Source organism: Akanthomyces muscarius, chromosome 1, assembly GCF_028009165.1.
Source record: "Akanthomyces muscarius strain Ve6 chromosome 1, whole genome shotgun sequence".
In the NCBI taxonomy this organism is placed as follows: Eukaryota; Fungi; Ascomycota; class Sordariomycetes; order Hypocreales; family Cordycipitaceae; genus Akanthomyces; species Akanthomyces muscarius.
Window position 1 is genome coordinate 4,354,298 of NC_079241.1, and position 25,388 is coordinate 4,379,685.

The 25,388-nt window shown below is 51.6% G+C and overlaps 9 protein-coding genes across 11 annotated transcripts; 3 read left to right on the plus strand and 6 right to left on the minus strand.

Moving 5' to 3' along the window:
• Positions 1–417: 417 nt before the first annotated feature.
• Positions 418–5,640, plus strand: LMH87_006479 (uncharacterized protein; the record flags this gene model as incomplete). The annotated part of the gene is made up of 8 exons (XM_056204373.1): positions 418–420; positions 483–986; positions 1,052–1,102; positions 1,236–1,520; positions 1,611–2,573; positions 2,623–2,959; positions 3,075–3,107; positions 3,347–5,640. 8 exons carry the CDS (start codon positions 418–420, stop codon positions 5,638–5,640), a joined length of 4,470 nt encoding a protein of 1,489 aa, XP_056059737.1.
• A 114-nt stretch (positions 5,641–5,754) lies between these two features.
• On the minus strand, positions 5,755–7,452 carry LMH87_006480 (uncharacterized protein; the record flags this gene model as incomplete). 3 transcript variants are annotated; one of them, XM_056204376.1, is made up of 6 exons in its annotated part: positions 5,755–6,045; positions 6,104–6,166; positions 6,224–6,881; positions 6,946–7,030; positions 7,162–7,229; positions 7,376–7,452. In XM_056204376.1, the coding sequence occupies 6 exons, from the start codon at positions 7,450–7,452 to the stop codon at positions 5,755–5,757; spliced, it is 1,242 nt and encodes a 413-aa protein (XP_056059740.1). The 3 variants fall into 3 exon arrangements, with proteins under 3 accessions (XP_056059740.1, XP_056059739.1, XP_056059738.1); XM_056204375.1 differs by having other exon boundaries at positions 7,195–7,301; XM_056204374.1 differs by having other exon boundaries at positions 7,083–7,452.
• A 210-nt stretch (positions 7,453–7,662) lies between these two features.
• LMH87_006481 (uncharacterized protein) lies at positions 7,663–9,458 on the minus strand (the record flags this gene model as incomplete). The annotated part of the gene is made up of 5 exons (XM_056204377.1): positions 7,663–7,768; positions 8,121–8,252; positions 8,312–9,078; positions 9,153–9,274; positions 9,338–9,458. 5 exons carry the CDS (start codon positions 9,456–9,458, stop codon positions 7,663–7,665), a joined length of 1,248 nt encoding a protein of 415 aa, XP_056059741.1.
• A 345-nt stretch (positions 9,459–9,803) lies between these two features.
• LMH87_006482 (uncharacterized protein) lies at positions 9,804–10,217 on the plus strand (the record flags this gene model as incomplete). The annotated part of the gene is made up of 3 exons (XM_056204379.1): positions 9,804–9,886; positions 9,956–9,960; positions 10,024–10,217. The coding sequence occupies 3 exons, from the start codon at positions 9,804–9,806 to the stop codon at positions 10,215–10,217; spliced, it is 282 nt and encodes a 93-aa protein (XP_056059742.1).
• A 158-nt stretch (positions 10,218–10,375) lies between these two features.
• Positions 10,376–12,988, minus strand: LMH87_006483 (uncharacterized protein; the record flags this gene model as incomplete). Its single annotated transcript, XM_056204380.1, has 6 exons — positions 10,376–10,630; positions 10,695–11,864; positions 11,914–12,040; positions 12,092–12,315; positions 12,367–12,645; positions 12,695–12,988. 6 exons carry the CDS (start codon positions 12,986–12,988, stop codon positions 10,376–10,378), a joined length of 2,349 nt encoding a protein of 782 aa, XP_056059743.1.
• Positions 12,989–13,864: 876 nt separating this feature from the next.
• Positions 13,865–14,539, minus strand: LMH87_006484 (uncharacterized protein; the record flags this gene model as incomplete). Its single annotated transcript, XM_056204381.1, has 1 exon — positions 13,865–14,539. One exon carries the CDS (start codon positions 14,537–14,539, stop codon positions 13,865–13,867), a length of 675 nt encoding a protein of 224 aa, XP_056059744.1.
• A 992-nt stretch (positions 14,540–15,531) lies between these two features.
• On the plus strand, positions 15,532–17,732 carry LMH87_006485 (uncharacterized protein; the record flags this gene model as incomplete). The annotated part of the gene is made up of 12 exons (XM_056204382.1): positions 15,532–15,661; positions 15,735–15,741; positions 15,807–15,890; positions 15,957–16,180; positions 16,243–16,384; positions 16,437–16,628; positions 16,693–16,883; positions 16,934–16,996; positions 17,050–17,197; positions 17,252–17,367; positions 17,423–17,513; positions 17,573–17,732. 12 exons carry the CDS (start codon positions 15,532–15,534, stop codon positions 17,730–17,732), a joined length of 1,548 nt encoding a protein of 515 aa, XP_056059745.1.
• A 137-nt stretch (positions 17,733–17,869) lies between these two features.
• On the minus strand, positions 17,870–19,405 carry LMH87_006486 (uncharacterized protein; the record flags this gene model as incomplete). The annotated part of the gene is made up of 3 exons (XM_056204383.1): positions 17,870–19,029; positions 19,122–19,277; positions 19,378–19,405. 3 exons carry the CDS (start codon positions 19,403–19,405, stop codon positions 17,870–17,872), a joined length of 1,344 nt encoding a protein of 447 aa, XP_056059746.1.
• Positions 19,406–19,948: 543 nt separating this feature from the next.
• LMH87_006487 (uncharacterized protein) lies at positions 19,949–21,808 on the minus strand (the record flags this gene model as incomplete). The annotated part of the gene is made up of 3 exons (XM_056204384.1): positions 19,949–20,101; positions 20,154–21,669; positions 21,738–21,808. 3 exons carry the CDS (start codon positions 21,806–21,808, stop codon positions 19,949–19,951), a joined length of 1,740 nt encoding a protein of 579 aa, XP_056059747.1.
• Between the last annotated feature and the right edge of the window lie 3,580 nt (positions 21,809–25,388).

Here is a 25,388-nt window from a genome sequence, read left to right on the forward strand (position 1 = left end):
ACTGCTGATGGTTAGGACTGCAGTGCTGTTGAGGGGGTGTCTACCACACCCGGCTCCCTAGCGTCAAAATTGTGTCATTTCATTTGCTGTGAACTCGTTAGACCCGGAGCCAGCTCTCCTTCAGCGCGTCCAAAAGCACAATGATTGGGCAACGCCACATTGCCTGCTTCTAAAGCTGAGAGTAAAAAGGTTCCTACAGGATTACGGACGACACGAATGAGGCGCCAGCCCGCGCCGGATGCTGGACTGAGGCTTCCTCGCGCAGTAGAACTCTGCACACTTTCTGGGCTATCATGGAAGCAGCACCTACATAGAAAAATAGTTCTTGTTCACGGCATACTGAATTTAAACGAACCGAACTAGTTATTGTTTGTGTTACATGAACTTGGCACTCGGTGGCCAACTAACTCAACTACCATGGTGATGTTATACAAAGCCCAGCCCCCACCCACTATTACCGATGGCACTAACCAGTCTAACAGTTTCACAAAGTAGCACCATTTCGACGCAAACGCAGCGATGATGCTTCCTCGAGAGGGGAGGAAACTCATTCCACCGCTCGAGGGTCCAACCCAGCCTCATCACGCGACTCCCAGTTTTTATATGCGACCGATGCTGACGAATACCCGACCTCGACGACCTCCAGGCACCCGAGTCTACTTGATTCGCCATGGGACCCAGCGTCCTCGGGACCACTTGGTCTGAATGTTGTCTATACACCAGAGCAGGGGCAGAAGGCAGACATTGTATTCATCCATGGCCTTGGTGGCACTAGCCGGGCAACGTGGACGAAGGACAAAAATCCAGATCTGTTTTGGCCGCTTACATTTTTGGCCATGGACCCCGATCTATGCGTCGCCAGGATAATGACGTTTGGCTACGACGCAAGCTTTCGCAAGCATAACAATCCTCAAGCTACTTTACGAGATTTCGCCAAAGAGCTGCTCTTTGATCTAGCAGAAAGAAGCCAACTCAAGATCGGCGAGGTGCGTTCAAGTTGTGTCTTTCCTCGTCAGGTATCAAGCACTAAGCTGACATTTAAGGTCTCTAGGTCCCCTTGATCTTTGTTGTGCATAGCATGGGTGGTCTCATAGTGAAGGAGGTAGGGCACACTTCAAGTCCTCTAACATCGCAGCATCACAGATCACATTTTCAGTCTCTTACAATTTTTATCATCGTCTTCATATTTCCCTTCCAGCAAATTTCATACTCCTCGGTCTAACTCCTAAATACAGGCATATATGTATGGCCAAACAGACCCTGCCTATGAGCACATTATTCGGTCCATCGCAGCCATAACTTTTCTGGCCACGCCGCACCGTGGAACAAATTTTGCGCAAATCTTGAATCGAATCCTACAGTCGGGGTCATTGTCAAAAGCATATATCACAGAGCTTTCAGGCAACGCACACGGGTTAAAGAACTTGAATGATTCGTTTCGCAACGTTGTCTCCAGGCTTGACATAGCCTCCTTCTATGAGACGCACCCCACCTCTATTGGATTCAAAAAAGCGCGTGTTGTAAGTGCATTTGCATCAATATGAGCTCGCATAGAGCAGCGGTGCAAACAATCGGGGAGCGAGGCTGATTTGTTTTTTCGCATTGCTTAGCTCGTTTTGGAGAAGGAATCGTCGGTTCTGGGATTTCCTGGCGAGAAATCTCGTGCCTTGGCCGCAGATCACCAGGGCATATGCAAATACGATAGCCCTGAAGATCCAAACTATATCAGTGTACGAAACACTCTATGGAATATGACGCGGAAGATTATCAACAGAAATGCAACGGTCCAGCGTCCCGCGACAGCCCGACGTCCTTCTCATGATCTGAAGGACATACTGGGTATTCAGAATCTACCGACGGCCGATTTTAATTTTTTCCAAGATCAGTGGTCTCAAGGTACTAGCTCTTGGATTCATGAACACCCAGAGTTTCTACAATGGCGAACAGACCAGACATCTGCAGCCACTGTGCTGTGGATAAACGGTAGCCCAGGAACAGGCAAGTCAGTGCTTTCGTCCTACATCATCAACACATTGGTGTTCGAGGATATCGACTGTCACTATTTTTATATAAGATTCGGCGATCGGTTAAAAAGAAGTGTTGGGCCACTTTTGCGGTCTTTGGCCTACCAGGTAGCTCTTGTCAAGCCCGAGTTTCACGATGCATTGCTCGAGCTGGCAGAGGAGGGCATTCAGTTTCCTTCCGCTGATTCACGGACCATCTGGGATAGAATTTTCAAGTCCGGCCTCTTTCGCATGGATATCAAGGAGCCTCTATTTTGGATTATAGATGGACTTGACGAAGCTGATGATCCCAAAGTTCTGATTCGCCTTTTGGGAGAGATACCCGCTCATGTCCCCATCCGTATCCTGATCGCAGCGCGAAAGACCCCTGAGATGGACACAAACTTCAATCGCTTGTCACAAGCGCATAAAACAAGACATATTGATATAGATATGCAAAGACAAGACTTGCATCATTTCATCAACCAAGAGCTTGACATTCCTGGCTCGGCTGAGTTTCGAGAGAATATTGTCGAGCGCTTGGTGCAAGGTTCCCAGAACAACTTTTTGGTAAGTTCTCCACAGAACACATGAGAGTCAAAGGTTCTAAAACTCGCAGTGGGTGCGACTTGCCATGGAGAGGATTCATAACTCCAATTTCGAGAATGATATCGAGGTTGCATTGCAGGAGCTCCCTGTCGGCATGGAAGCGCTATACGACCGAATGGCTGCCAACGTGGCTGCAATCGGTTCTGATAGCGCCAAAAATTTGGCCATGTCTATTCTCTACGTCGTTTGCTGTTCCAAAAGAGTCCTTCTTCTGACAGAGCTGACGAAAGCGGTGGGTGATGCCTTTGCCGGTGTCATTGACCCCCATCGCGCCATTGTCGAGTTGTGTGGAGGTTTTGTTGTCGTGGACAATGAAGGTCGTGTATCATTGGTACACAAGACCGGCCGTGAGTATCTAACCAAGTACGACAGCATATACCTGTACATTGATACGTCTGTCGGTCATTCGCGACTTTTCGCAAGCTGTATGGGTCGGATGGCTAAGCTGACGCGCACGACAAGACATCGCCCAGCTCAAGAACCAGATTTTACAGAGTACGCTGTGGAAATGTGGCCGTATCACCTAGCTTCCATTGCAGCAGAGTGCAATGAAAGCACTGCCACCTTGTCAACATTTCTGAGGAGCAAAGCCGTCCTAGCATGGATCTGTTTAGTGGCGGCCAAAAAAAGGCTCGATATCTTGGTTCAGTCGTCCAAAAGCTTGTCGAAGTTTTGCGAAAAACGGAAGATAATTGTATCTTCTATTGGTGAAAGTCAACAACTGTTGGTACTAGACTTGTTCGACAGCTGGGCCACAGATTTGATCAAGATTGCAGCGAAATTTGGCAACGCATTGCGTCACAACCCAGATTCTATCTACCACATGATTCCGCCAATGTGCCCACACACTTCTTCCATTTATCAACAATTCGGCAAAACAGAGTCCAAAACTTTGCTCGTTCTCAGCCGAGCATCCCAAACATGGGATGATAGCCTGGCCAAGATATCATTCGGTGGCGACATATTTGCTTCCGGCATTGCAGCCAATGGTCCCGTTCTGGCCGTTTTATCAGGTAGCGGAAAAGTTTTCGTCTATGACAGTCAGACATTTGAAGAGCTGCCAGCAAGTCCGATAGACCATGGAGAGCAGCTCTACGGGTTTGAGCTGAACAGTACAGCAACTATAATTGCGACATATGGATTCAAAACGACAAAGATCTGGCAGATATCGTCTGGTGCTTGCATTTCTCAGGTTATGAACCCCCGGGCCAAACCCATTCCCCTCAGCATGCGCTTCGACTCAAATGGGAGGATACTGTTCCTCGGCTCGGCAGACAGCAAATTGCGATTCGCCAAAATCACTGAGCCAAAGACAGAATGGCAAATTGTGGCAGACTTTGAAGAGGTGGAGCTCGAAGGGCACATTCTGAACGATTCAAACTACATTGCACTGAACAGGGACTCCACCTTAATTGCCCTTGCATATCGTGGACATCCACTTTCTGCTTGGGAAGTTGACGGTCCAGTCCATTTGGGTCATTGTTGGCGCAAGTATGATAGCGGTAGTCGTGGTGAAGTGGTTGCATCATCATGGCTACCTCATACGCCAGAACTACTGGGTCTGTACATCGATGGCGCTGTTTTCAAATGGGACCCTTATGAGCTCGAGGTTGATGAGCTTCAGATTCATGCATCACGTCTGGCCGTTAGCATCGATGGCAATTTGTTCTGCACAGGCGATGGTGTGGGAAACGTGAAGGTACACACAACTGGGGAGTTCACCCTACTGTACCAGCTTGCTTCACCGGACACTGTGTTTAACCTGGCATTTAGTCCTGATTGCACCAGGATATATGATATCAGAGGGTACTATGGGAACGTTTGGGAACCTACTGCTCTGTTGAAACATTCGAAAGCTTCCGTCGCAAGTCTGGACGGAGATAGCGACATGGCTAGTATTGCCCCAACTCTGACTGGAAGCACATACAAAAGGATAGAAAGCGTCAAGACTCTTGCATATTCGCCAATGAGCAAGCTGTACGCCAGGGTTGCCTCCGACGATACCCTTGCCTTACATGCCATCTGCCGCGGAAAGCTGCAAGCAGTTGCGGCCATTGATGTCGAATGGGACATTCTGGCACTCTGCTGGAGTCCTGATGGGCAAACCCTTTACACATTTGATGAAAACACGGCCATTTCGATTTATTCATTGAAGCATTCCGACAGTGATGCTGCAAAGTCGTCTGGCAAGACATTCCATCATGTCCTATGCAGTGACGCAGCGTTCGAGCTTGGCGAGGCGGCCGAAGGAGGGTTGGCTGGCATTGCCGTCAATGAGAATGCAGAAAAGATGATATTCCAGTCTGAACGCTCGATTCTGAACATTTCGCTTACTGACGGCAGCATCATGCACAAGCTGGACCTGACCGTTCCCGGCCAGCGTTGGATAGTACACCCTAAACATGGCAAGCTACTATTGGGTATCTCGAATACTTCGATACATGTCGTCAACTGGGAGTTCAAAATAGTTTTGAAAGCAAAGACAAAGCTCGCAGGCCCACGCTCGAAGTTGGGTGATGTAGTTACTGAACTTGACTACGATGATGGTACACTGGAACGAGTTCTAGTTTCACCGGACAACGAAACAATACTTCTTCAAGCGCGCTCAAAATTCAAAACTGTGACTATCTCACATTTTAGTACATCTTCTCTCGATCAGCTAGTCGAGCTTGCACAAGGCGTCACATCTCAAGCTGAAGTTGTCGGACCAAGCGCCACCTCCAAGGGGATCGCTGCAGATGCCATACACAGTTCAATCATCGAGACAGACCTCGTCCCCGAGGAAGTGGCTTCGAAGGTTACTACTTGCATAAGTATGTTGGCAAGCAAGAAGGTCCTTGCCATATCGAGACAGTTCTCGGTTTGCACCATCAATCTACTGACGGGCACTGAGAAAGAGCACTTCTTTTTGCCAAGCGACTGGATTAATCCCGAGAACATGGAATTGGCGACGTTTTCGAGGGAAGAGAAGGTACTTCTATATCCAACAAATGGAGAAATTGCTGTTGTTTCCTGTCCTAATGCCTGAGACGGTCCCGGTTTGGATTTGGTCAGCAAATTTAATGATGTTCCATTTCCCGTCGACCAGGGGTTTTCTTGTTTGCAAATTTGTAGCCTAGTTAATAGTAGCCTCTTTTTAGTATTAAGTCTTAGTCCTTTCTCTATTATTGCTATCTTGTGCAGCTTTGGAAGCTTCACTAAGCAAATGTTGCCGCCATCTGGCACCAAAGTGGAAGTCCACTGCAAACAACGCCACCACGAGAATGCAAAGGCCGCCCATAAAAGAGAATGTCCATCCAATTCGGAAAGTATGAATCATTCGGTCGAGAAAAGAAACCATGATCGCAGCAAATGCGCAGCGTATAATATTGCTGGCTGCTTGCGCGGCTGCGGGATGGCGGTGGTTCTTGTCAGCCAGTAAAGTATTGTAAATCTAGAAAGTGTATCAGCCAAACCGCAGCGCTGAAGCTATCAGATTTTGTTCAACATACGCTGAATTCCAATTGCATGCACATGCCCAGGATGAATTGGATTGTCAGGGGTATCGCAATGTGCTGTCGGGGGTTGTGAGTTACTGCCAGTCAAGCACGTCAATCCATTGCAGAACATACCTGACGAAAGTGCAATACCCATCCGAAGGCAATGACTCCTATGATATTAATTATCAAGGGTGTCCACATAAGTCCCAGCCGAGCCTTCTCGACATCAAACTCATCCAGGTCATCCCCTTTGGCCTTGTCAGTCGACAGTCCCATCTTGGTTCTTGAGCGACTATAGGCTTTGTTGAGAAGTGCCCCGGAAAAGAACGTTGAAAAGACACCCCCCATACCAAACGGTATATATATGAGTCCTGCCTCCCATTCGCTAAGATCATACATGCCCACAAGAATGACGGAAAGCGAGGCATTAATGCAAGTGTAAACCACATAGAGTAGTCCGCAAGCCGTTATAATAATAAAGTTGTCTTTTCGTAGAAGAATTGTGAGGGAATTGAACGGATTTGGTAGTCTCAGCCTCGGAATTTTGCTTGAGTCAACGTCGTGGGGGGGAATGCTTCGGAATATTCGAGGAATAGGGAGCTTCGAGAAGGTTGGCGGTGCGATCGATCCATTGCCGACAACCGTTCGACTCGTTTCTGGCAATAGAATTATCATCAGAATAAGGCACAAGCCTGATGCAATAGCCAAAAACCAGAATATCCACGGCCATCCGGCAGCATAGGAAAGAGCACCACCGAGAATGGGACCTAAACTTGGTGCAATTGTGATGCTGCGGGAGCAAATGTAAGCTTCAAAGGTATATCATCTTCGCCAATATCGGGATATTTCCTTACGCAAATGATACAATGCTAACGAAAGTCCCTCTTTCGGCTGGAGAGGATATGTCGGTGATGACTCCATAAGCAATGGAAAAGGTACCTAGAGGCAGGTCATTAGAGGGGGTAGCAAAACGCAGTGCACTTCGCCTTGCCAGATATCGCGAGTGCTTGCATGAGTCTCAGGCCGAGCAAAACATTGTATGACTTGGTAGAAGCAATCGCAATGCATACAGACGCATAGACGCTGAGCGTAGCAATATATACCGGGCGGCGACCGATCTGGTCTGCGGTGTCGCCCACTAGGGACGGCGCGATCGTGGCAACAGCCATATATGTAGTCACGGTGAGATTTATCTTCTCGACGGACACCCCTAAAGCCTTTGACAGAAGAGGAATCGCAGGGTAATAGATGAAGCTACTCGTTGTCGAGAACCAGGCTGCGTACGCAACAAGAGCGACAATACAGCGCTTCTCATTGATGCTGAAAGCCGAATATTGAGGCGATGATGAGCCTTCCTCCATGGCTTGTATTCTGGTTTGAACTCGCGACACAAATACCGGTGATTTGACTGCTAGGCTTGCGTTTAATCAGGAGCAAGAACTGGGAGGGCATCCAACAGTTGTGCGGGGAAGTCACCGAGAATATCTGCGGGCGGCAAGTGGCAGCCATTCTGTGTAACACCATTAAGACGGTCTGAACATTCCAAATTTTCCAAGACTTTTCACACTCTTTTATTCGCCCGCGACCCCAATCCTGGCCTTCTTTCCATGTTTCAAACCCCACCCTTTTCTTGGTTTTTTCAAGAAGCGGAGGGAAAGAAAGACGCGGCACAACAGACTATAATATTTATTATTACTTCTGCCGCTAAGAAGCTTTTTGCCGAGCATGGAGCAGCAGTTCAACAAAAGGCAGTTCATCATGAAGATCTCTACGGAGACAGCAAGGATATGAGTTACTGCTGGCTGCGCTGCGTATCTCAAATGCTTGAAGTACACTTCCGATAAACAACGGGGACCAGGGAAGGCGGATGCTAGAGTAAGTAGGTGGCAGTCACGTTCCCCTGCTGGGGGACTGAGCAATCAGTCACAACTGAAAATGCGTGTATAGTGATTGCAGAATAAGATGGAAATAAAATAAAAGCCGATCCCCAGACATACCCCAATTCCAAGCAAGAAAGCGTTGTACTTACATTGATGGGCCGACTCCTGAGGATTTGTCCTCCAGGAGATTTTTCACAAGATCGGCATCATATCTGCCCCGCGTGGTGTCGTACTTTTCCGAGCCGTATTTTTTGCACAGAAAAATCATCTCATTCTGTGCGCTGTGTCAAGTCAGTGCCTAGGAACCAAAAGAGCCTTTGATAATTACATCTTGACTTACATAAGTCGGAACGAGCTGCCAAAGTGGCTAGCCGACGCCACCAGATAGGCGTAAATGCTGTAGAGACGGTTCCGGTCGTCCCATTCCTCCGCCGGCTCAGAGGGTGGCATTTCCTTTTGGTACAAGGACAGATACGATCCGTCCTTGAGGTTAAAGTGCGTGGCCCGCGTGCATCTCCAAGCGCCAAACTCCATCTCGTTGTGGCCGTAGAAGCATCCCGGGTCGAACATCACAATCTTGCCCGTCTCCTTGTCAACCCCGACGTTGCCCTCGCAGAGATCACCGTGTATGAGCGCCGGTGTGATGGACCGGCCGCCCATCTGCAGAACATCCAGCAGCCGCGGAACCACGTGTGCCACGAGCTCCTCGTATACCAAGCGCAGCTCCCGCCAGGGCCCGTTGGTGTCGCGATCGTAGTCAAAGGCATCCTTCATGTGGCACGCAAACGCGTTGGCCCAGCTGGTCTGCCAGCTGTTGGTGCGCTCCATCTTGCCAATCGCAGTGGGCTGACTATATCCAAAGGCGCCATTGGCGGATGTTTCTCGGTGTATTCGAGTGATGATGTCGACAAACTCGACGGGGTCTGGCACGCCTCCCAGCGTCATCTCATGATAGTCTTGGAGGTAGTAGGAGTATAGATCCCGGCGATGGAGAAATTGTCCCCAAAAATGTGGCTGCGGAACATGCCCAGGAGCAGCACGGGAAATTTCGATCGCCGACTTACACTCCCCAGCGGTAAAGGCCGCGGATGAGTCTCCGCTCAGGGTCTATACCAAGGCTTGATGTTAGAACACGTTCACGGAGGCCACGTATCGAACAACTTTGCAACGTCAATACATGCCTTGCAGAAATACGACTTTCGACTGCCATCTGGCTCGGTTGTATCAATCTTCAGCGTGGTAGCCCAGTTTGAGCTGCCATGCCGTTGCACGCGAACCACCACCCCGGGCCCTATGGGAAACCCTAGCCCAAGTTAGCAACATGCAATCTAACCCATAGCTATGAGACCCAACCGTATGGACGCACGATTTCGAATAGATTGCATCAGTGGTCGGCAAAGCTCCCTGAATTCTTCCCGTTCTCTGTTCCCGGTCGAGAGTTGGGAAGAGCTTGTAAGCTCGACGAAGAAGCCCTGTCCTGGTGCCATCGTGCCGGTTGAAGTGCACTTTCAGTTTGTAGCATGCATCCCAGGGCAAGCGACAACGTCTGCACCCTTTATAGAGTCGCCATGAGCAGCTGGCCCATATGGTGGCCCTGATCAGGCGAGTGTTGGGTGGCAAACGGTTACGCTTGTACATCCAAATGTTGTGCACACAATGGGGCGCTTAAACTGGTGCAATGATTGGTAGGGAATGTCTCGGCATGCACAATGGCATTTGAGCTCTTTGTTCTTTTCACCACGGCTACCTAGAGATCGGCTCACCACGAAACCTTCTACAAAGTGAAACTATATCGCAGTACATGCGTATCCGTGCGACTTGCCTTTTTCTTAATGTTCAACTCTGGCCGGGCCATCATCGTATTCAATCTCCAGGGTACTCGCCGTCCTTGCGATGGGTCGCACAATGCTATGTTGTATGCGGGAACACAGCGGCAGTTCTGATAGTAATTGTCGTCGCACCAAGAGTCCGCGGTTTGTAAAAGATTAGGTAAATCCGCAAGATAAAATACGGTCGACGCACAGCAGTCTCACTGACAACGCATTCCTGCAGCATATTTACTCTGGCAACGATGCAGCTTCATGCAAATATACGAGCACACCAAGACTATGTACAACTTGGAAAGTTTGTTGTACTACCTGACTGTCATACGTAAAATGCACGAATGTTTGCTGAGAGTAAAACTTCTGCTCATGTCATTAGCAATGGACGTCTTGGCACAGACTGATGAGCAAAAAGTAAGTTGACCTTTCACCGTACTAGTTATGGTACCCTTACCCGAACTTAAACTAGCTAAGCATGCATATACATTCGAAAGTCTTCCCGTCTTACAAAACACAGTAGATGCAAATTAGACTCCAACTAATACCTCCCGTCAATTTCGTATGCTGCCTTCTTTGGTCGGCTAGGCTTGTTGACTTGCCGTCGCCATTGCTGTCCGAGCCGTTTTCTCTACACTTCGCAGAGTTTCTATTCGCGACTGCAGCAACTCTCTCTCCTCCACAACGTCGCGATTCTCACCCCCCAGACGGTTTACTTCGGCCTCACTGAGGCTATACATGTAGCTCGGCGACAATCCATAGAGCGACCCGCTCACATCTGTCACAAAATCTTCGACGATTGTGTTTGTGACGTGGCGAATGAATGATTGCAACGAGAACTATCCATATTAAGTTTTTCGTTAGTTTCCATAATAGCGCATCAGTGTTGCATTATCCACATACCTCATAATACACCTTCAAAGTGTCGTGCACATCATTGACCGTGTTATCAACCGCAGAGTGATGGCAATGCTCGAAGAGGAGAATGCCGAGCTCCTCCACAGTGTGCGTCTTCTTTTTCGCGTTTACAATGGTAGTCGCCAACTCCATGGTCTTGACCATGCGCAGGGTCCTCAGCAGCTGAAGACGATGATTGAAGCCCGGGTCCGTAGTTTGGAGAAGCTTCGTCTGGTCGCCCTCGGAGTACGTTTCCAGCGCACGCAGCACCTTTTCCAGGCTTTCGTCGTGAAACTGCCGCACAGCCAGCAGAAGCTCGCCGTACAAGAAGGATGTGCTACCGGAAGCAGGGCAAACGTCATTCAGCAGTTCTTCAGCAGCGGAAAGTATCGCACTCGCGAGTTCCCGAACATGGACTGAAGCCACGTCGTGCCATAGCGCTGTCTGCTGCCTGTACAGTCGCTGAATCACATCTGGATGAACCATACCTGGCAACTGAGTGCTGCTGCAAATTGCCACCTCTTCTTTGATGCTGGCGAAGAGTTCAGCGCCGTTGTCTTCGTCTTCGTCCTCGGGCACACTGGGTTTTGCTGGAGCCTTTTCCAATCTGGTTTCCGGATGCAGAATCTTTCCCAGCCGCTCTAGACAGTCATCCATCTTCAAGTCGTGATCTTGGAAAGACAATGCGTGCCCAGAATCCCGCATCTGTTTGTCAAAAGCGTCATTTGCCTCTGCCACAATCTGGCGAGCTCGAGCGCTCGGCGAGTCCAGGAGCCATGGAGAATTCAGAGCCTTCTCGGCAAGACCTTGATAGCGGTGTGCAATTTCGGTAAGATATGCGTGTCGTTGATGGCTCGAGTCCCGGGAAGGGCCAAGCTTTCTCTCGGTCGATTGCGCCTCTTTCAGCAGACGACGGAGATTGTCTAGAAGAGTCGGAAAAGCGACCTGGATCTTTTCACATAGCAGTTTACCCAGGTACTTCTTCAGCATGCCCGAGCCGCGGCGGTTCTCACGAATCTTGGCCCAGGGTTGCTTGCCAAATAGAGCACCTTCGGTACTTGGAAGATCAAAATCTGGATCGACTTCGTCGTTCTTAGTCTTGTTCCGAACGACGAACCAGCCATGATGAAGCAGGCGAGCAACACCGTCCACTTTTCCATTGGCAACATCGACGACCTGGTCACCATTAGCACATGGCCATGTCCAAGGCTCTCATTATACATACAGAGTTCAGGTTATCCGTTCTGTCGCACTTTGTGAATACACCAATCAGTCTTGTCTTGTCGACATGCGTATTGGCTAATTTGAAAATTTCTTGATTTGCGAGATCAACACATGCGTCAGCGACGCAACTGTCAATAGAGTCAGCACGGGAGTCGTCACGAACAACAAAGGGATCTCACATGACAATACTCTCTGGCTGTTTCATGTACTCAACCACCATGTCCCGGACATCATCCATTTCTCCATCGCAGACGTTGTAGTCGTTGACAAAAATGCCGGGGATGTCCAGAATACTAAAGCCTGAGCGGTTTGGTCCGGAGACTTCGATCTTCAAGACCTCAACAGCGAAATTCTTCCGACCACGACCTTTTCCGGGCCGTATCCCCAAGTATTTCTCTGACGCCTGTAACTATCAGCAAATGAACCCTGGTGAGGCTGAGGGGGGGAAACGTACCTCGTCAATGATGCTGGCGAACTCCGAGGCCGTGAGAGATTGTCGCTCTTTGCTGAACTTCATGTAAGCGTCGTCCTTTGGGTAGTCAAATTGAGTCGTCCTGAAGTTAGGGGCTTCAATGGAAATCTTTATCTTGCTTGGCGTGTTGGGAGCCGTTCGACGAGAGACGATTCGAGTAGCAAAGCGGGTGCAGCAGTCTTCTCCAATGGGAAACGGAATGTCTGTCAAGCTTTGAAGAAGAGAGGACTTTCCCACAGACTGCGCGCCGACAATAACCAACTAATTTGTTTGTCAACAAGGCCCAAATCTCTCAGACTTGCATGCTTACTTGGGGGATGTCGACAAATTTTCCTGCGCCGCAGGATTGAAACTGATCTATGGCGTCGAACAGTGCGCGACTGGCAGGACTGTCAAAGGGATTTTCCGGGAGGCTTTCTTCTTCCGTAGTTTTTTTCTCATCAAGAGCCACAGTTTCCGAAGTATCCAGCTCCGTAGCAGAAGTGGCGGTCGAATCGGGGCTCTCCTCAGAATGGACGATGTCGCTGGACACACTCTGAGCATCGTCATGGTCATCACCCACTGGCGAGTAAGGTAGCTCAGGACCTGCGAAGAGTGATGACATTGTTTTTGATAGAATTGAAGGGTAAATTTTGCTTAAGGAGTCTGGATAAGGGAGTTTCTGCTAGATTGTGAGACAGAACAGACCGGAGCATTTTGCTTTCTATATATACTGGGCATTCCTCCAAGCTATCAAGTTGCCAAACTCAGCCACGTATTCCGCTTTGCATGGTGCTGGACTATCTGATTCTATTTTGAGACGAGGTTGAGCTCCCAACGGGCTGTTTTCCCCGGATAAAAGAATCTAATGCAGAAATCCGTCTGCTGATACGCAAAGACGCATACAATATGCAGCCACCGCAGACAGAAGGGGGCTGAGAGCAAATGAAATGCGCCTCGCCAGCATCCTTCAATACAGTTGAGACGGGTTTAAAAAGGAGGCCGCGGTAAGCGAGGTCAGGGGAAGAGGGGGGATTCCGGGCCAACGAGGCTGTGCAGCCCTGCAACTGCAGAATAGCGCGGCGTGCATCCGCGCATCTGCAGCTAGTAAGATGCTGGTCGCATCCCCCGGTGGTGAGTGCATGGCGCGATATGGTGTAGTTGCATTGTGGCTGCTCCAGTCTGGTTGGCCGGGCGGAGGCGCTGGGGAGGGCGCAGGGGTTTCCGCGGCCACATAAGTGGCTGCATGGCATAAAACACCGGGCAAGAAGGATCGAGGCAGATTTATAATGTATGAAACTGACAAGTCAGTCTTGGTGGGCAGCAAGTATCCAGGATACCACCACATGGCGCCCTTTGGTTGGTGCACCTTTTGGGTAGCCCGCAGGGTAATGATAGCGATAAATGGTTAGAGCACGACACATGCACTGCCATCAGGCTTTCGCTCAATCAAGTGTTGTAAACTGCGTTCCAATTTATTCTAGGCATATAGAGACCCTAACTAGGCAGAGAAGACGTTGAGGTCAAACTTCTTGCTGGCCGACTGGTCAGTGTACTGCTTCGCGTCGGCCTTGGTCCAGCCGCCAAACGGTGTCTTGAGGTCCAGCGTCTCGACATTGTCAAACTTGGCGAACCAGAGCGGCACGTCCTTGGCCAGCTCGACGCTCTTGGAGCCAAAGATGCTCTCCCACTGCGTCGGCGACGTGTAGACGCCCCAATCGTGCTTGGCGTCGCGAAACGCCGCGACGAGCTTCTTGGCCTCGGCAATGTTGCCCTGCGCGCCGTAGTCGAACGGGTTGCAGACCTTGTCCGTCTCAATGTCGAGCCAGATGCGGCGGATGGCCAGCTTCTGGGCGCTGATGGTGTCGAGCAGCTCGCGGAGCTGCGTGGCGTACGGCTTGCACTTGTTGGCCTTGCCGGTGCAGGGGAAGAAGTAGGCGTCAAAGTCCTTGTAGCCCGCCGCGACGGCGTTCTTGTAGCTCGGCACAAAGGTCGGGTCGACGCGGCCGCCTTGCGAGCACGCCTCCTGGTAGCCGCGGAAGATGGCGCGCGTGAAGCCTTGGCCGAGGGCCTTTTTGTAAATGTCGACGCTCACCTCGGAGGAGCTATCGACGGCGTGAGTCAGGGCGCTGGCTGCGCCGGCGAAGGCGACAAAGAGGACGGCAAATGGGCGCATTGTGGATCGTGTATTTCTGATGGTTTATTATGCCGAAAGGGTTGGGTTTAAGCCGTTGTCATGTAATGGCTCGGAAGTTGAGTTTCGAGATACTGGGAGAATCTGTCCTGTTTAAATACATCTCAACCAATACGGCTGAGGCTGAACACGCTTTCAGCTTCTAAAAAGTTTTACATCAATCTTGTGTAAGTGGGAAACCATTGCGAGAGCTGCTAAATTGTATGGGGCAGGGAGCGTCATGATCGACGTTGTCTAAGACGTGTTGGACTATGTTTCTTACCAACTCACGTCACAACCCCTGTAAATGTCACTGTGAAGCTTAAAGAGCTGAACCAGCTGGAATGTCCATCCCACTATAACTTGGCTGCACAGCCTTGATATAAGATAGCAACGGCTCAACTACCATCCATGATGACACCCAACACTAACTAGTCTTGTAGCCCAGATTCGATCGCGGCCCTTGAGAGATTTCAGCTTGGCAGCCAAACTTGCCCACTTGGGTATTCAGCCTTGTTAGTATTGCTAGACTTGCAAGGCTTACATGCCCGCAAACTAGGCCGAGCGACATCGGCGATAGCAGGGAATAATTCAACTCGATTTCTACTTTGCAGCGTCCGACAAAATATACACATCATAAAAATAGCAAGATATTCACAGCCTCGCGACTTGAAGCTGACTTTCCGCCGCGAGAAATCCTACTCCTTTTCGCATTCGTCAACCGTTCGTCTGATGCGCCAATGTAGCACTAATCTCAGATTAGCTGCAGCCAGCCCGCGAACGCGGAGATGATGGCGCCCCAATGATAAAGCAGGTGGCGGCACTAGCCGATAAGTTATTTACCCCCCACGTAACAGTCAGTCAGGTTCGCCGATAATCGCAACTTTTCCTCTAGTCCTGGAGGGCGCAGAGAGCTATCCTCTTCTCTTCATCGGTTTTGAGGTACTGCAAAGTCTGCAACACAAGACAGACAGTGTGCAACTCTGGCCGCCGCGATGACGAACCTGAACGAGCTCGTGGCTGCCGTAGACGAGCCTCAGAATGCGGAGAAGCAGTCCAAGGCGGAGCGAGCATTTGTCGCTCGCCTCGACCTTTTCCTCCTCACATTCGGGTGCATTTCCCAGGGTAAGTATAATCATCTACTCATCATAGAACCGTTTCGCGAGCTTGCAGATACAGTCTAACATTTGCTTTCCAGTTATCAAGTACGCCCTTTTCCCAGCTTGGCGGCCCAAGCCACAAAACGCCTCGCTAACGTAGCCCGATTTAGATATCTTGACCAGGCCAACATTAACAATGCCTATGTCTCGGGCATGAAAGAGGATCTGCATCTCAAGGGAAATGAGCTGAACTTGTATGCTTTGCCCTTATTTGCGCGGCCGTGACATTATCCACTACACGACGCTGACACGCCTGAAAGATTTACTACCTATTTCAACGTTGCGTACTGCATCATGTTGATTCCGTCGCAGATCATCATGACCTATGTCCGTCCCAGCTGGTGGCTCCCGTCAGTCGAAATCGTTTGGGGCGTCATCACAGGTCTTATTGCCATTACCCACAATGCGAAGCAAGTCTACGTTTTGCGTGCCTTTCTGGGCCTCTGTGAAAGCGCTGCCTATCCTGGCATGATTACCCTCTTCAGTAAGCACGAAAAATGTTGGGCGATGGACAACACCAAGATGAGTCGCTAAATTTTGGAATAGTGTCTTGGTATACACCAACGGAAATGGCCAAGCGGATCGGATTCTACCACTCCTGCCAGTCTGTGGGACAGATGCTGTCTGGTGCGCTGCAGGCTGCCATTATCAACAGCCTCGGCGGCAAGTCTGGTCTCGCAGGATGGAGGTGCGTCTTTCTGTTATCTTGGTGTAAAATTTCGTTTCTGACCACGTCGCAGGTGGCTGTTTGTCGTCAACGCAATCATTACCGTCTTCTGGGGTCTTGCAGGCTACGTCATGATTCCTGACATGCCCAACAAGCCAAACCCGTGGTCCTTTTGGTTCAAGAGGGTTCACTCAGAGCTCGCTCTCAGCCGCCTCGCTCGTACAAATCGCGTGGATGCCAAGCCCATATCTTGGGTCGGCGCTAGGTTCGTGCCTCCTGGTTATTTTGCCGCGTGGGGAAAGTATCTAACACGTTTTGTCGCTCTGCAGGCGCACATTCACAAATTGGCTGGTATACATCATCGCCGTGCTGTATATTGCAATGGTTCTCGGCACATCTGGTGCCGACTACTTTGGCCTGTTCCTCAAGTCTGTGCGCACGGCTGATGGCAAGCTGCGCTGGACGACCACGGACGTCAACGTGATTCCGATCGGAGGTTCTGCTATAACAGTCGTATTCGGTAAGCTGCTCAATCTATGAGCGATAGCATTATCTCTAACAGTACACAAGTTTGGGTTTGGGCTTACATGTCCGATTTCTTCCGCACGCGATGGCTCTTGATCATTCTGCAAGGTAAATCCTCCTCCGAAAAGCAGGCATGGATTTCATTCTTACAATTTCTCTAGCCGTCATTGCCATAATGGTCGGTATTATCATGAGTGTCTGGACCGCGCACCCGCAAAGTACGCCACTCCCTGCAGCGTACGCCGCGTACTTTATTCAGCGCATCGCCCTAGGTACTGCGCCTCTCATATGGGCATGGCTGTCCGACTTGTCAGTACTATGTTGTTCTCTGTCCATGGCCAGCCAGCTGAAACGTCACAATAGATCGCCAACGGACCCCGAAGGCCGCACACTTATTGTCGGTGCTTCAATTGCAGGTTACTATTCTATTTCGGCCTGGAGCCAAGTACTTCTGTGGCCCGCCAGCCAGGCTCCGTACTGTAAGTCGCCGTGAGTTTTTGAACTGCGTGTCAGTCGCTAACTCATTCTCATCAGACAACTATGGTTGGCAATCTGCCGCTGCCCTCTGCGCACTTGTGGTTATTCTTTGCGTTGTTCTGCGCATTGTAGATGTCCGCTACCTTGCGTAAGTATTCCATGCAGCATTACATAAAGAGTATCCATGCTAACAGAGTTACTTCGCAGTCCCAAAAGAAAAATGGACGCCGAAATTGCTGCAGTCATCGCCGAGGATGAAGATGGCCTGGAAGACGCCGATGCCAAGTTGGACGCTGAGTCCCACGTACGTCGTGTGGAGAGCACCGCCACGCAGAACCATGGCACGTCCCCCACGCCTCGTGACTGAGAATATGAGCTGCCTGATTGTATCGAAGAATGATGTCAATTCAATAAATTACGACATGAGTAATGTAAAGACCAATATTTTAATCCCCAACGCCGTGCCAGTTTGAATGTACTATATACTGTCAATCCGAGGGGCTTTTATGCAAAGGCACCGACGAGCGCCATCAGCGTAGCTCCAGCAACAACACAGAGATAGGCGTGCAGGCGCTTTCGGCCCTTGAGAATCTTGAAGCTCTTCTCCGACAAAAAGTCCTCGGCGAGCAGCTGCACCAGACCGGAATAGAGCAGGAGGCCTGCTGAGATGGCATTCATGAAGCCAACCGTAATCAGGCCAGCCATCGAGGCAGGGTCGTAGATACGGTGCATAAAGAGACCAATGGCCTGGCCGAAGGGGGTCGTGACGCCATAGGCAATGACCATGAGCCACGGGCGTGGCGAGGCGCGCGGGAATTGAATGGCGGCGATGCGGCTGCCCAGCGCCAGGCCTTCAAAGGACTGGTGGAAGCTGATGGCGATGAGAAAGACGACAAAGGCAGGGCCGGTAGCGACCGACAGCGCCATGCCAATAAAGACGCTGTGGAAGAGGATGCCGGCCTCCAGCAGCAAGCACTGTAGCATCTGACGTTTCTGCTGCTCGGGTGTCTGTGGAGGAAGGCCGCTCGAGTCGGCTCGCGCACGACCACCACCGCCGCCGCCGCCACGCTTTAGCGTCGCGTACCGGCCGCTTCCGTTGCCGTTGGGAACGGGATCCAGCTCATCGAGGTCGAGGTCGAGGTCCGAGTCGCCGTCCGCAAAGGCATTGTCGAGGGAGTGCTTCCGCGGCCGTGTCGTCGTGGGCGTGGATCCGGGCAGCGGCGAGGCGCCAGCTACCAGGCCCTCGGCGGCCTCGGCGTCCGGATCGCTCACTGCGAGGTTGTCGGGGCGGTGGCTGCGTCGGTCTGCGAGGCCGTTCATGCCGTCGTGGTCGTCGTGGTCGTCGTGGTCTTCGCCGTCGAGCTCGTCCCAGGCGGCGTGGCTGTGCGAGTGCGAGTGCCCCGCGCCGCGGGCTGTCAGGTACGACTCGACACCGACGACAATGATGGCTGAGACCATGCCGATGAGGCCCGGAAGCGGCTTGTAGCCCTTGCTGAAGAATTCGGGCAGGCATGGGTCGGTCAGCGACTCAAAGGCCGTCGGGAGTAGATGGACAAAGGCTGTCGCGAGCAGGACGCCGGTGCCGACGTGCTGGCAGTAAAAGATGAGGCGGCTCTGCGATCGTCCGGTCGTCGCGCGTCGTCCGATGAGGGGGAAACCGCATGCTGTGAGTTAGGTCTTCAAGTTAGCCAACGCCGCAAGGGGGAAGTCGTGATGCCGAGACTGTATCAAGTCAGGCAGATGCGCAGAGACGTACCCAACGTGCTCAGGGCTAGAATCAGGAACAGTGCAAAGACGTGAGCGGCCATGTCATACCATCCCTGGCCCTTTCCACCGCACTTCGGTCGCCCGGTTGCATTCTGGCGGCGCTCGAGCTCGGCCAACAGTTCTCGAGTTGACCATTGCGTGGCATCTATAACGGGGGAGGATCGTCCCATGTCAGAAACTCCATGTCCATCCAGCTCGGACCGGCAGGCCGGGGGCGGGCCTGCCCGTGAATATGCGAAACGTACCTTGTGCCAGGCTGGTGAGATCGCTCATGGCAGAGGATGTGGTGGAGGTCTCCTGAGCGTCTGGGGAAAGGACAGCGGCTCGCCGTTACTGTGCAAATGTAACGGGAGGGTGTATCGTTGTCCAGTCGGAGAGCCAAGCTTTGAGCAAATAAAGGAATTAGGGGTGCCACCTGTGCCACCTTTCTGGGCGCTCTGGAGGGTCTAGTTGATGCGAGCAGCGCCACAGTCGGGATTCTAGCCGACTTGGACTTTGTGGGATTAATTTATGCGTAATTAGCATTCTATTTATATCGCGCTCGCAACAGATGCCTTTTCAATCAGATGCACGCAGAAAGCGATTAAAATCAACACAACCATGATCCCGGGCAGTCCTGACCTGAGTACCTACCAGTAGGCCGCCTGTTAGGTAGTTACAGCCTTTGCAAGATTCGGACCAGTACAGTCACTAGTGTGGGGCAGCCACGCCCGCTTGGTGTCTACGTCGTCATTCAAGTTACGGCCAAAAGTGTATAGAATGCACAATTCATATTCTCATTATCAAATCGCAAGCCTATTTTACATTCATGCCCCTTTACCTTCCAACGCGAATTACACCAGCAGCAATCAGCTTCTGAATCTTGGTGCGCACACTTGGGTTGCGCATGTGCTCCTGCAGAGCCTGCGGGTCGGACTGGGCCTGTTGCAGAATCGACTGCATCACGGGATCTTGCATGAGGCTCATGACCTGTGGAATCTGTTAGCAAAGCTCTTTTCATCCCAGTACTGCCGGGGCTTACCTCGGGGTCCTTCTGCAGTCTCTCGCGAGTCTGCTCCTCCGTCTCGTTGTCGCGCGCCGAGTACATGGCGGCAAAAGCCTTCTGCTGCTGCTGGTCGATTTCGCGAGCATTGGCCCCCTTGTGGTGCTCAGCATCAACGGCGAGAGCTTCCGTGCAAGCATCAACGCAGTCAGAGTACTTGCGCATGCCGAAGTAGGCCTGTGCCTTGCGGATGTAGGCCCGGATAAAGGCCACATCCTTCTTGATCGCCATGTCGCAGTCATCCAGAGCACTAGGGAACTCGAACAGCTTGATGAAGGCGGCGGCACGGTTGCTGTAGCCACGGGGATCATCAGGGGCACGCTTGACCATTTCTGTGTAGTCGGCAACAGCACCAGGGAAATCGCTCTCTTTGAACTTCTTGTTGCCAGCCTCGCGAGCCTCGTCAGCCTTGGCGGGGTCGATGTAGGCAGCCTTGGCGGCTTCGTTCTTGGACTTCTCGGTCGCTCGGAGTTTGTTGAGAACGTCGGGTGTGCGGTGCTCGGTGAGCGACCTGTTGTAGTTCTCAATAGCCTTTTCTAGGTCACCCTTGCGCTCGTACGCAGTTCCCATACGAGCATAGCTCTTGGCCATCAGCTTGAAATCGGCATAAATCTCGCGGCCCTCTTCAACAGCCTTATTGCACGCATCAATACAGGCATCGTAGTCGCCCTTCTCGAATTGGGCGGCTCCGAGGTTGTTGAGGTATGTAATGTCCTTGAACGTCTCCCAGGCCTTGGTGTAGTGCTTGATGGCCTCGTCAAAGTTGCGCTTCTTGTAGTTCTCCGTGCCCAGGGCCTTTTCCTTGTCAGCCTCCTCCTTGGCCTTTTTCTTCTCGACAGCCTCCTCGTCCAATGGTTCCGCTTCGGGCTCGGGCTCTGGGGCCTTCTGGGCGGGCGTCGGCTTGCTTTCCTGGGCGGGAGCATCGGACATGTTGACGTCACCCTGTTCACGGGGGTCGCTGTCTCTCATTTCCATATCGACGCCCATCATAACACCAAGAACTTGAATCATTCTGGGGTCGCTGAACATGTCGGGGGTCATCTGCGGGTTCTTCTGTAGTTGCTGCAGCTTGGCCATGAAGGAGGGATCGGACATGTAGCTGCTGGTCTTGGGGTTGGAGGCCAGTTTTTGCAGAAGCTGGGGGTCGTTGAACATGCGCGCGAGTCCAGCACCCGGGTCGTCACCACCAGCACCACCAGCCTCCTGCTGCATGGCCTTCTCAACGGACGCCAGACCGCTCTTCAGCTGGGCATTGCTGGCATCGTGCTTCAGACCTTCTTCGTAAGCATCGTTGGCACCAAGCAAATCTCCCTTGCCGTGAAGAGCAGCACCCTTGCGCCCCCAGCCTTTGGCCCAGTCAGGCTTGAGCTCAGTCGTCTTCTCCGCATCCTTGAGAGCAGAGTCCCACTCCTTCTTGGAAGCGTGGGCAGCAGATCGGTTCGAGTAGAGGATGTGATTTTCGGGCTGGATGGCGATGGCCTGGGTAAACTTGTCACTGTGGCGGAGTCAGCACACATTGAACACCTCACCTTGAGCGGTGTCACGTTGGAAGAGCAGACTCACATGGCATCGTCAAAGTTCTTCTCGGCAATGGCCTTGTTGCCCAGAGCTTTGAGCTCGTCTGCGCTGGCCATGGTGGACGAGTTTGGAGAGGTTCAAGTGAAGAATTGGCGGGTGAATTTGAAAACCGAGATGACTTTGCTTCTGTTTTCTTGAGTCGCGGACCGTTATATGCAGTGCAGTTCAGGTAGAGCGGTTGAAACGATGAGAACGGCTTGTGACAATAAACGGACAGTGGGGAGAAAAGTTGACCACGAGCTCCATCTTGCAGTGCCTTCAGCAGCCTTCTAGCTCTTTCGATGGGCGTCCCCGCATTGGCCACCCTATTGGCCTTAGCTAGTGTGGGGCTCCAGCTCCAGCAACAGTAACCTGGTGCCAGGCGGCTGTCTGCCGGCCGGCCTTTGCCTGCCAACTGTTCGCTGATACTTCATCAAAATATGCCCGGACACGGCACTTGGCTAAATTTCCGACCGCCGACCTCTCTATAGACCTACCGATGGATTAGAGCATGAGCCTAGTAGGGCATGCGATTGGCCGCCAAAGAGACGCCGTCGCGCCTCCCAGAACCCTCCTCTGGCAGCCTACCCTGGACTGTCTCTTCCAAGTCAAGATTGCCAGCCATCAGGAGTGGTGCGGCTCGCTGCCATTACAGTCGCTCGGATGACCATTAAAAAGAGGTGTGAATGCACGATCCCGATTTACGGGATAACCTATAATTGGCGGTCTCGAGTTGCGACTACGACACGGCTCTGGTGCACACAGTGGTTGTGTTCATCGTTTACACACTTTGTCTCCCCCAGGCTTTACATTTGATCAACATTGGCAAACACACCCTAATAAATCCATCCGCCAGGCCCAAGTCCTCCCAGCTCAGCCTCGAGTCTCGGTCCTCTGCTCTTATTATAAACATTAACAGCGTTGTCTGCGCATTTATCCAAAGCACAGCTCAGTATTACCACACGGCCGACAGCATTATGAGACATGCAGCTTGGTTGCAAACAAGCCCCCCGGAGCAGCCCAGGGCGCACAGCATATCATTAGTGAATCACGCGAACAAAGAAAATTGAGCTCAGGCTCTCTGAGCATGAGAGTCCTCCACTCATAAACTCGTTCACCGTCAGCTCCTAATTCACTCGACCGCTAGCCCGCGCTATCTCGACCACATCGACCTTCAGTGTTAGATCAATTTCGCTGGGAGACTCGCATCAATCAATACACCAAGCTGACTCCTGTTCAAAATGCCAGCTCATCCCATAGCGCAAATCAGCTCGGCCTGTCGCTCATGCCGCTTTCGCGTGAAGAGGGTGCTCACACATTGTCAATCCACCTGGTTATCCAAGTACCAGAGAACAGAAGCGCCTAAAAGGACACCATCGCGGCCAAATCTCTCCGAGGTGGGATGGGGCATCTACCTATGGCTGTGAGAACGACAAAAATCATTCGCATAGTAGGCCGCAATTGTTCGGGCCTCTTCCCAAAATAGCAATGCCGGCAGTCGGTTTCTATATCGACCCGGGCGGAAGAGTCCGTATCCGTCGGGATGCTGTCAATCAAGTTCGAAGCATCGCCGCCACTTATCGGGCTGCTGTGCGACTGGATTGAGTAAGTTGATACAACTCTTGTCGGCACCAAGATGCGGTTCCGTCCAACGATGACACGAAGCAAACCAGAAACCATGTCAACGCACCTTGACGAAGAGGTGGAAGCAGTGGTAGGACACTGGGTAAGCGAGGTTGCTTCAAAACGTGGTAGGGGGTCGCTGATGGGGATTCTTTTTCTTTCTTCTCGTCTGCTTCATGATTTCGGAGTTTTTTGGTTTATTTATTTCACTTTCGAGGTTAGCCAAATAACATGGCCCTCGAGTCGAGTGGGGAAACCTGTTGCTAGGAAGGTATTGACGGAAAGCATGGGATTCTTTTGCAAAAGCTGAAAATTATTTGACACTGAATATTCAGAGGACTTGTGCAGAATTTTGTCGTGCCGTGGTTAAGAAGAGTCTGCATGTTCGCAAAACTGCTGATAACTACTTTTCATGTTTCTCCATTGTAGTCCGAAAAGGGCTGCGTAGGGCCTCGGAGACTGGCCCACTGCATTTGGCAGCACATTTGCTGATATTAACACGTTACAGACGCCACTGTGGAGCGAGTTTCGTTTCCATTTACCATGGCGTTGGGATTATGGGGGGGGGCCAAAATGTGGCAGAGAACGGCGCAAGCGGCGGCATTGCTGCATCGTTGCTCTCACAGCTACAGATTTCATGGGCCGAATGCTACAGGGCTAACAATGATGTGGCACGTTTTCCCAACGCGAATCAGAATCGTGCTGGCTAGTTACTTCCGGCCCTCCCAGCCTCCACGTGCTCGCTTTACTTTATTTGTGTGACTTGGCTGCTAGAAAAGCTCCGATTCTCTGCACTGATTAATGTAGGATCGGCTTCGGGACTCTTGCGAGGCATTTCACAACTGCGCGAATCAGGCCACCAGAGCAATCCATTGCCCGGCTATTGCCCACGACGATACATTCTCAAGTTTTTCATCTTTCTTCTTCTTCTTCTTTTTCTTCTTCTTCTTCGTGAGATGGCAATCAGCTCCCAGGGCTACTTGCAGAGTTTATATGTCAGCGTATACGTCGTGGCGGGAAGCGGGCTGCTGAGGCTGTTGAGCGCAGAGAGCCGGGTAGGCTGTGCTCAAAAGTAGACGGCATTTATCTATGCCGTTTACAGGCAACCTGCCGATAGGAGAAAAAACAAGCCTTTATTACTTGACTGTAGAGGACACTCATGTTCACAGCTGCCAATGTCAGGCCCCAGTACATGACGGTTACTTTTTGCGAAGACCTGCGGCTTCAATATTATCCCGTACAAATGCATGACTCGTTTGGTGGTGAGTCTATCGCTGCACCTCATGGGCATTCTCGAGGGTCCTGCCGGTGACTTTTTTCTAGCACCTGGTCTCATAGTGGCGAAAAGCGCCTTTCTACATGCGTAATAGGGATCGGATGTACGGAGTACATGTACAGGTGCTGAATAGTTCAGCTTGCTAGCCCCGGCTTGATCAACACGGCTTTCGGCTGCAGACGAGGCCAAGCAAGGGTGGGTGCAACAGACGTACGGATACCAGTAAGTTACCGTAGACAGGCCACACGGTTGGAAGGGTTTCTTGACCCGCCGCATCCTGCCTGTCCGCGTCCTGCAGCGAGTACGCAGTAGTCAGCTACGTTGTAGGCAAAAAGCAAGGGGCAACTAATCATCCCATCGTGCTTGTTTCCTGGGCCCAAATGTTAGCACGCCCCTTTATCCTGGTAGGGTGTGGCGCGTGCGCAGATGCCTGGCTCGCAAATCGTTGTTCCCATTCTTTTTAGTTGCGCTTTCCTCTCCACCAGACAGGAGAGAGAGTGCGACGGCAGAACATTGCAAAGTGCAACACAACCAGAGACATGCGCTGGCCGGCGGCGGGCGGGAGAGGAAGAGAGCAAGGCAAGAGGTTGAGTGGTCGCAGGCAACACGTTGTCAAGCAAATCTCAAGTCCCGAGCTGTGCGCCACACCTTTCTTTTTTTCTTAATCCCCAGGTCTGCTCCCCACTACTTTTTCTCGCATGGCACCCATCCCTTGACTTTGCCAGTTCCACCGCCAACGGGAGCACCCGGCGTTGGTG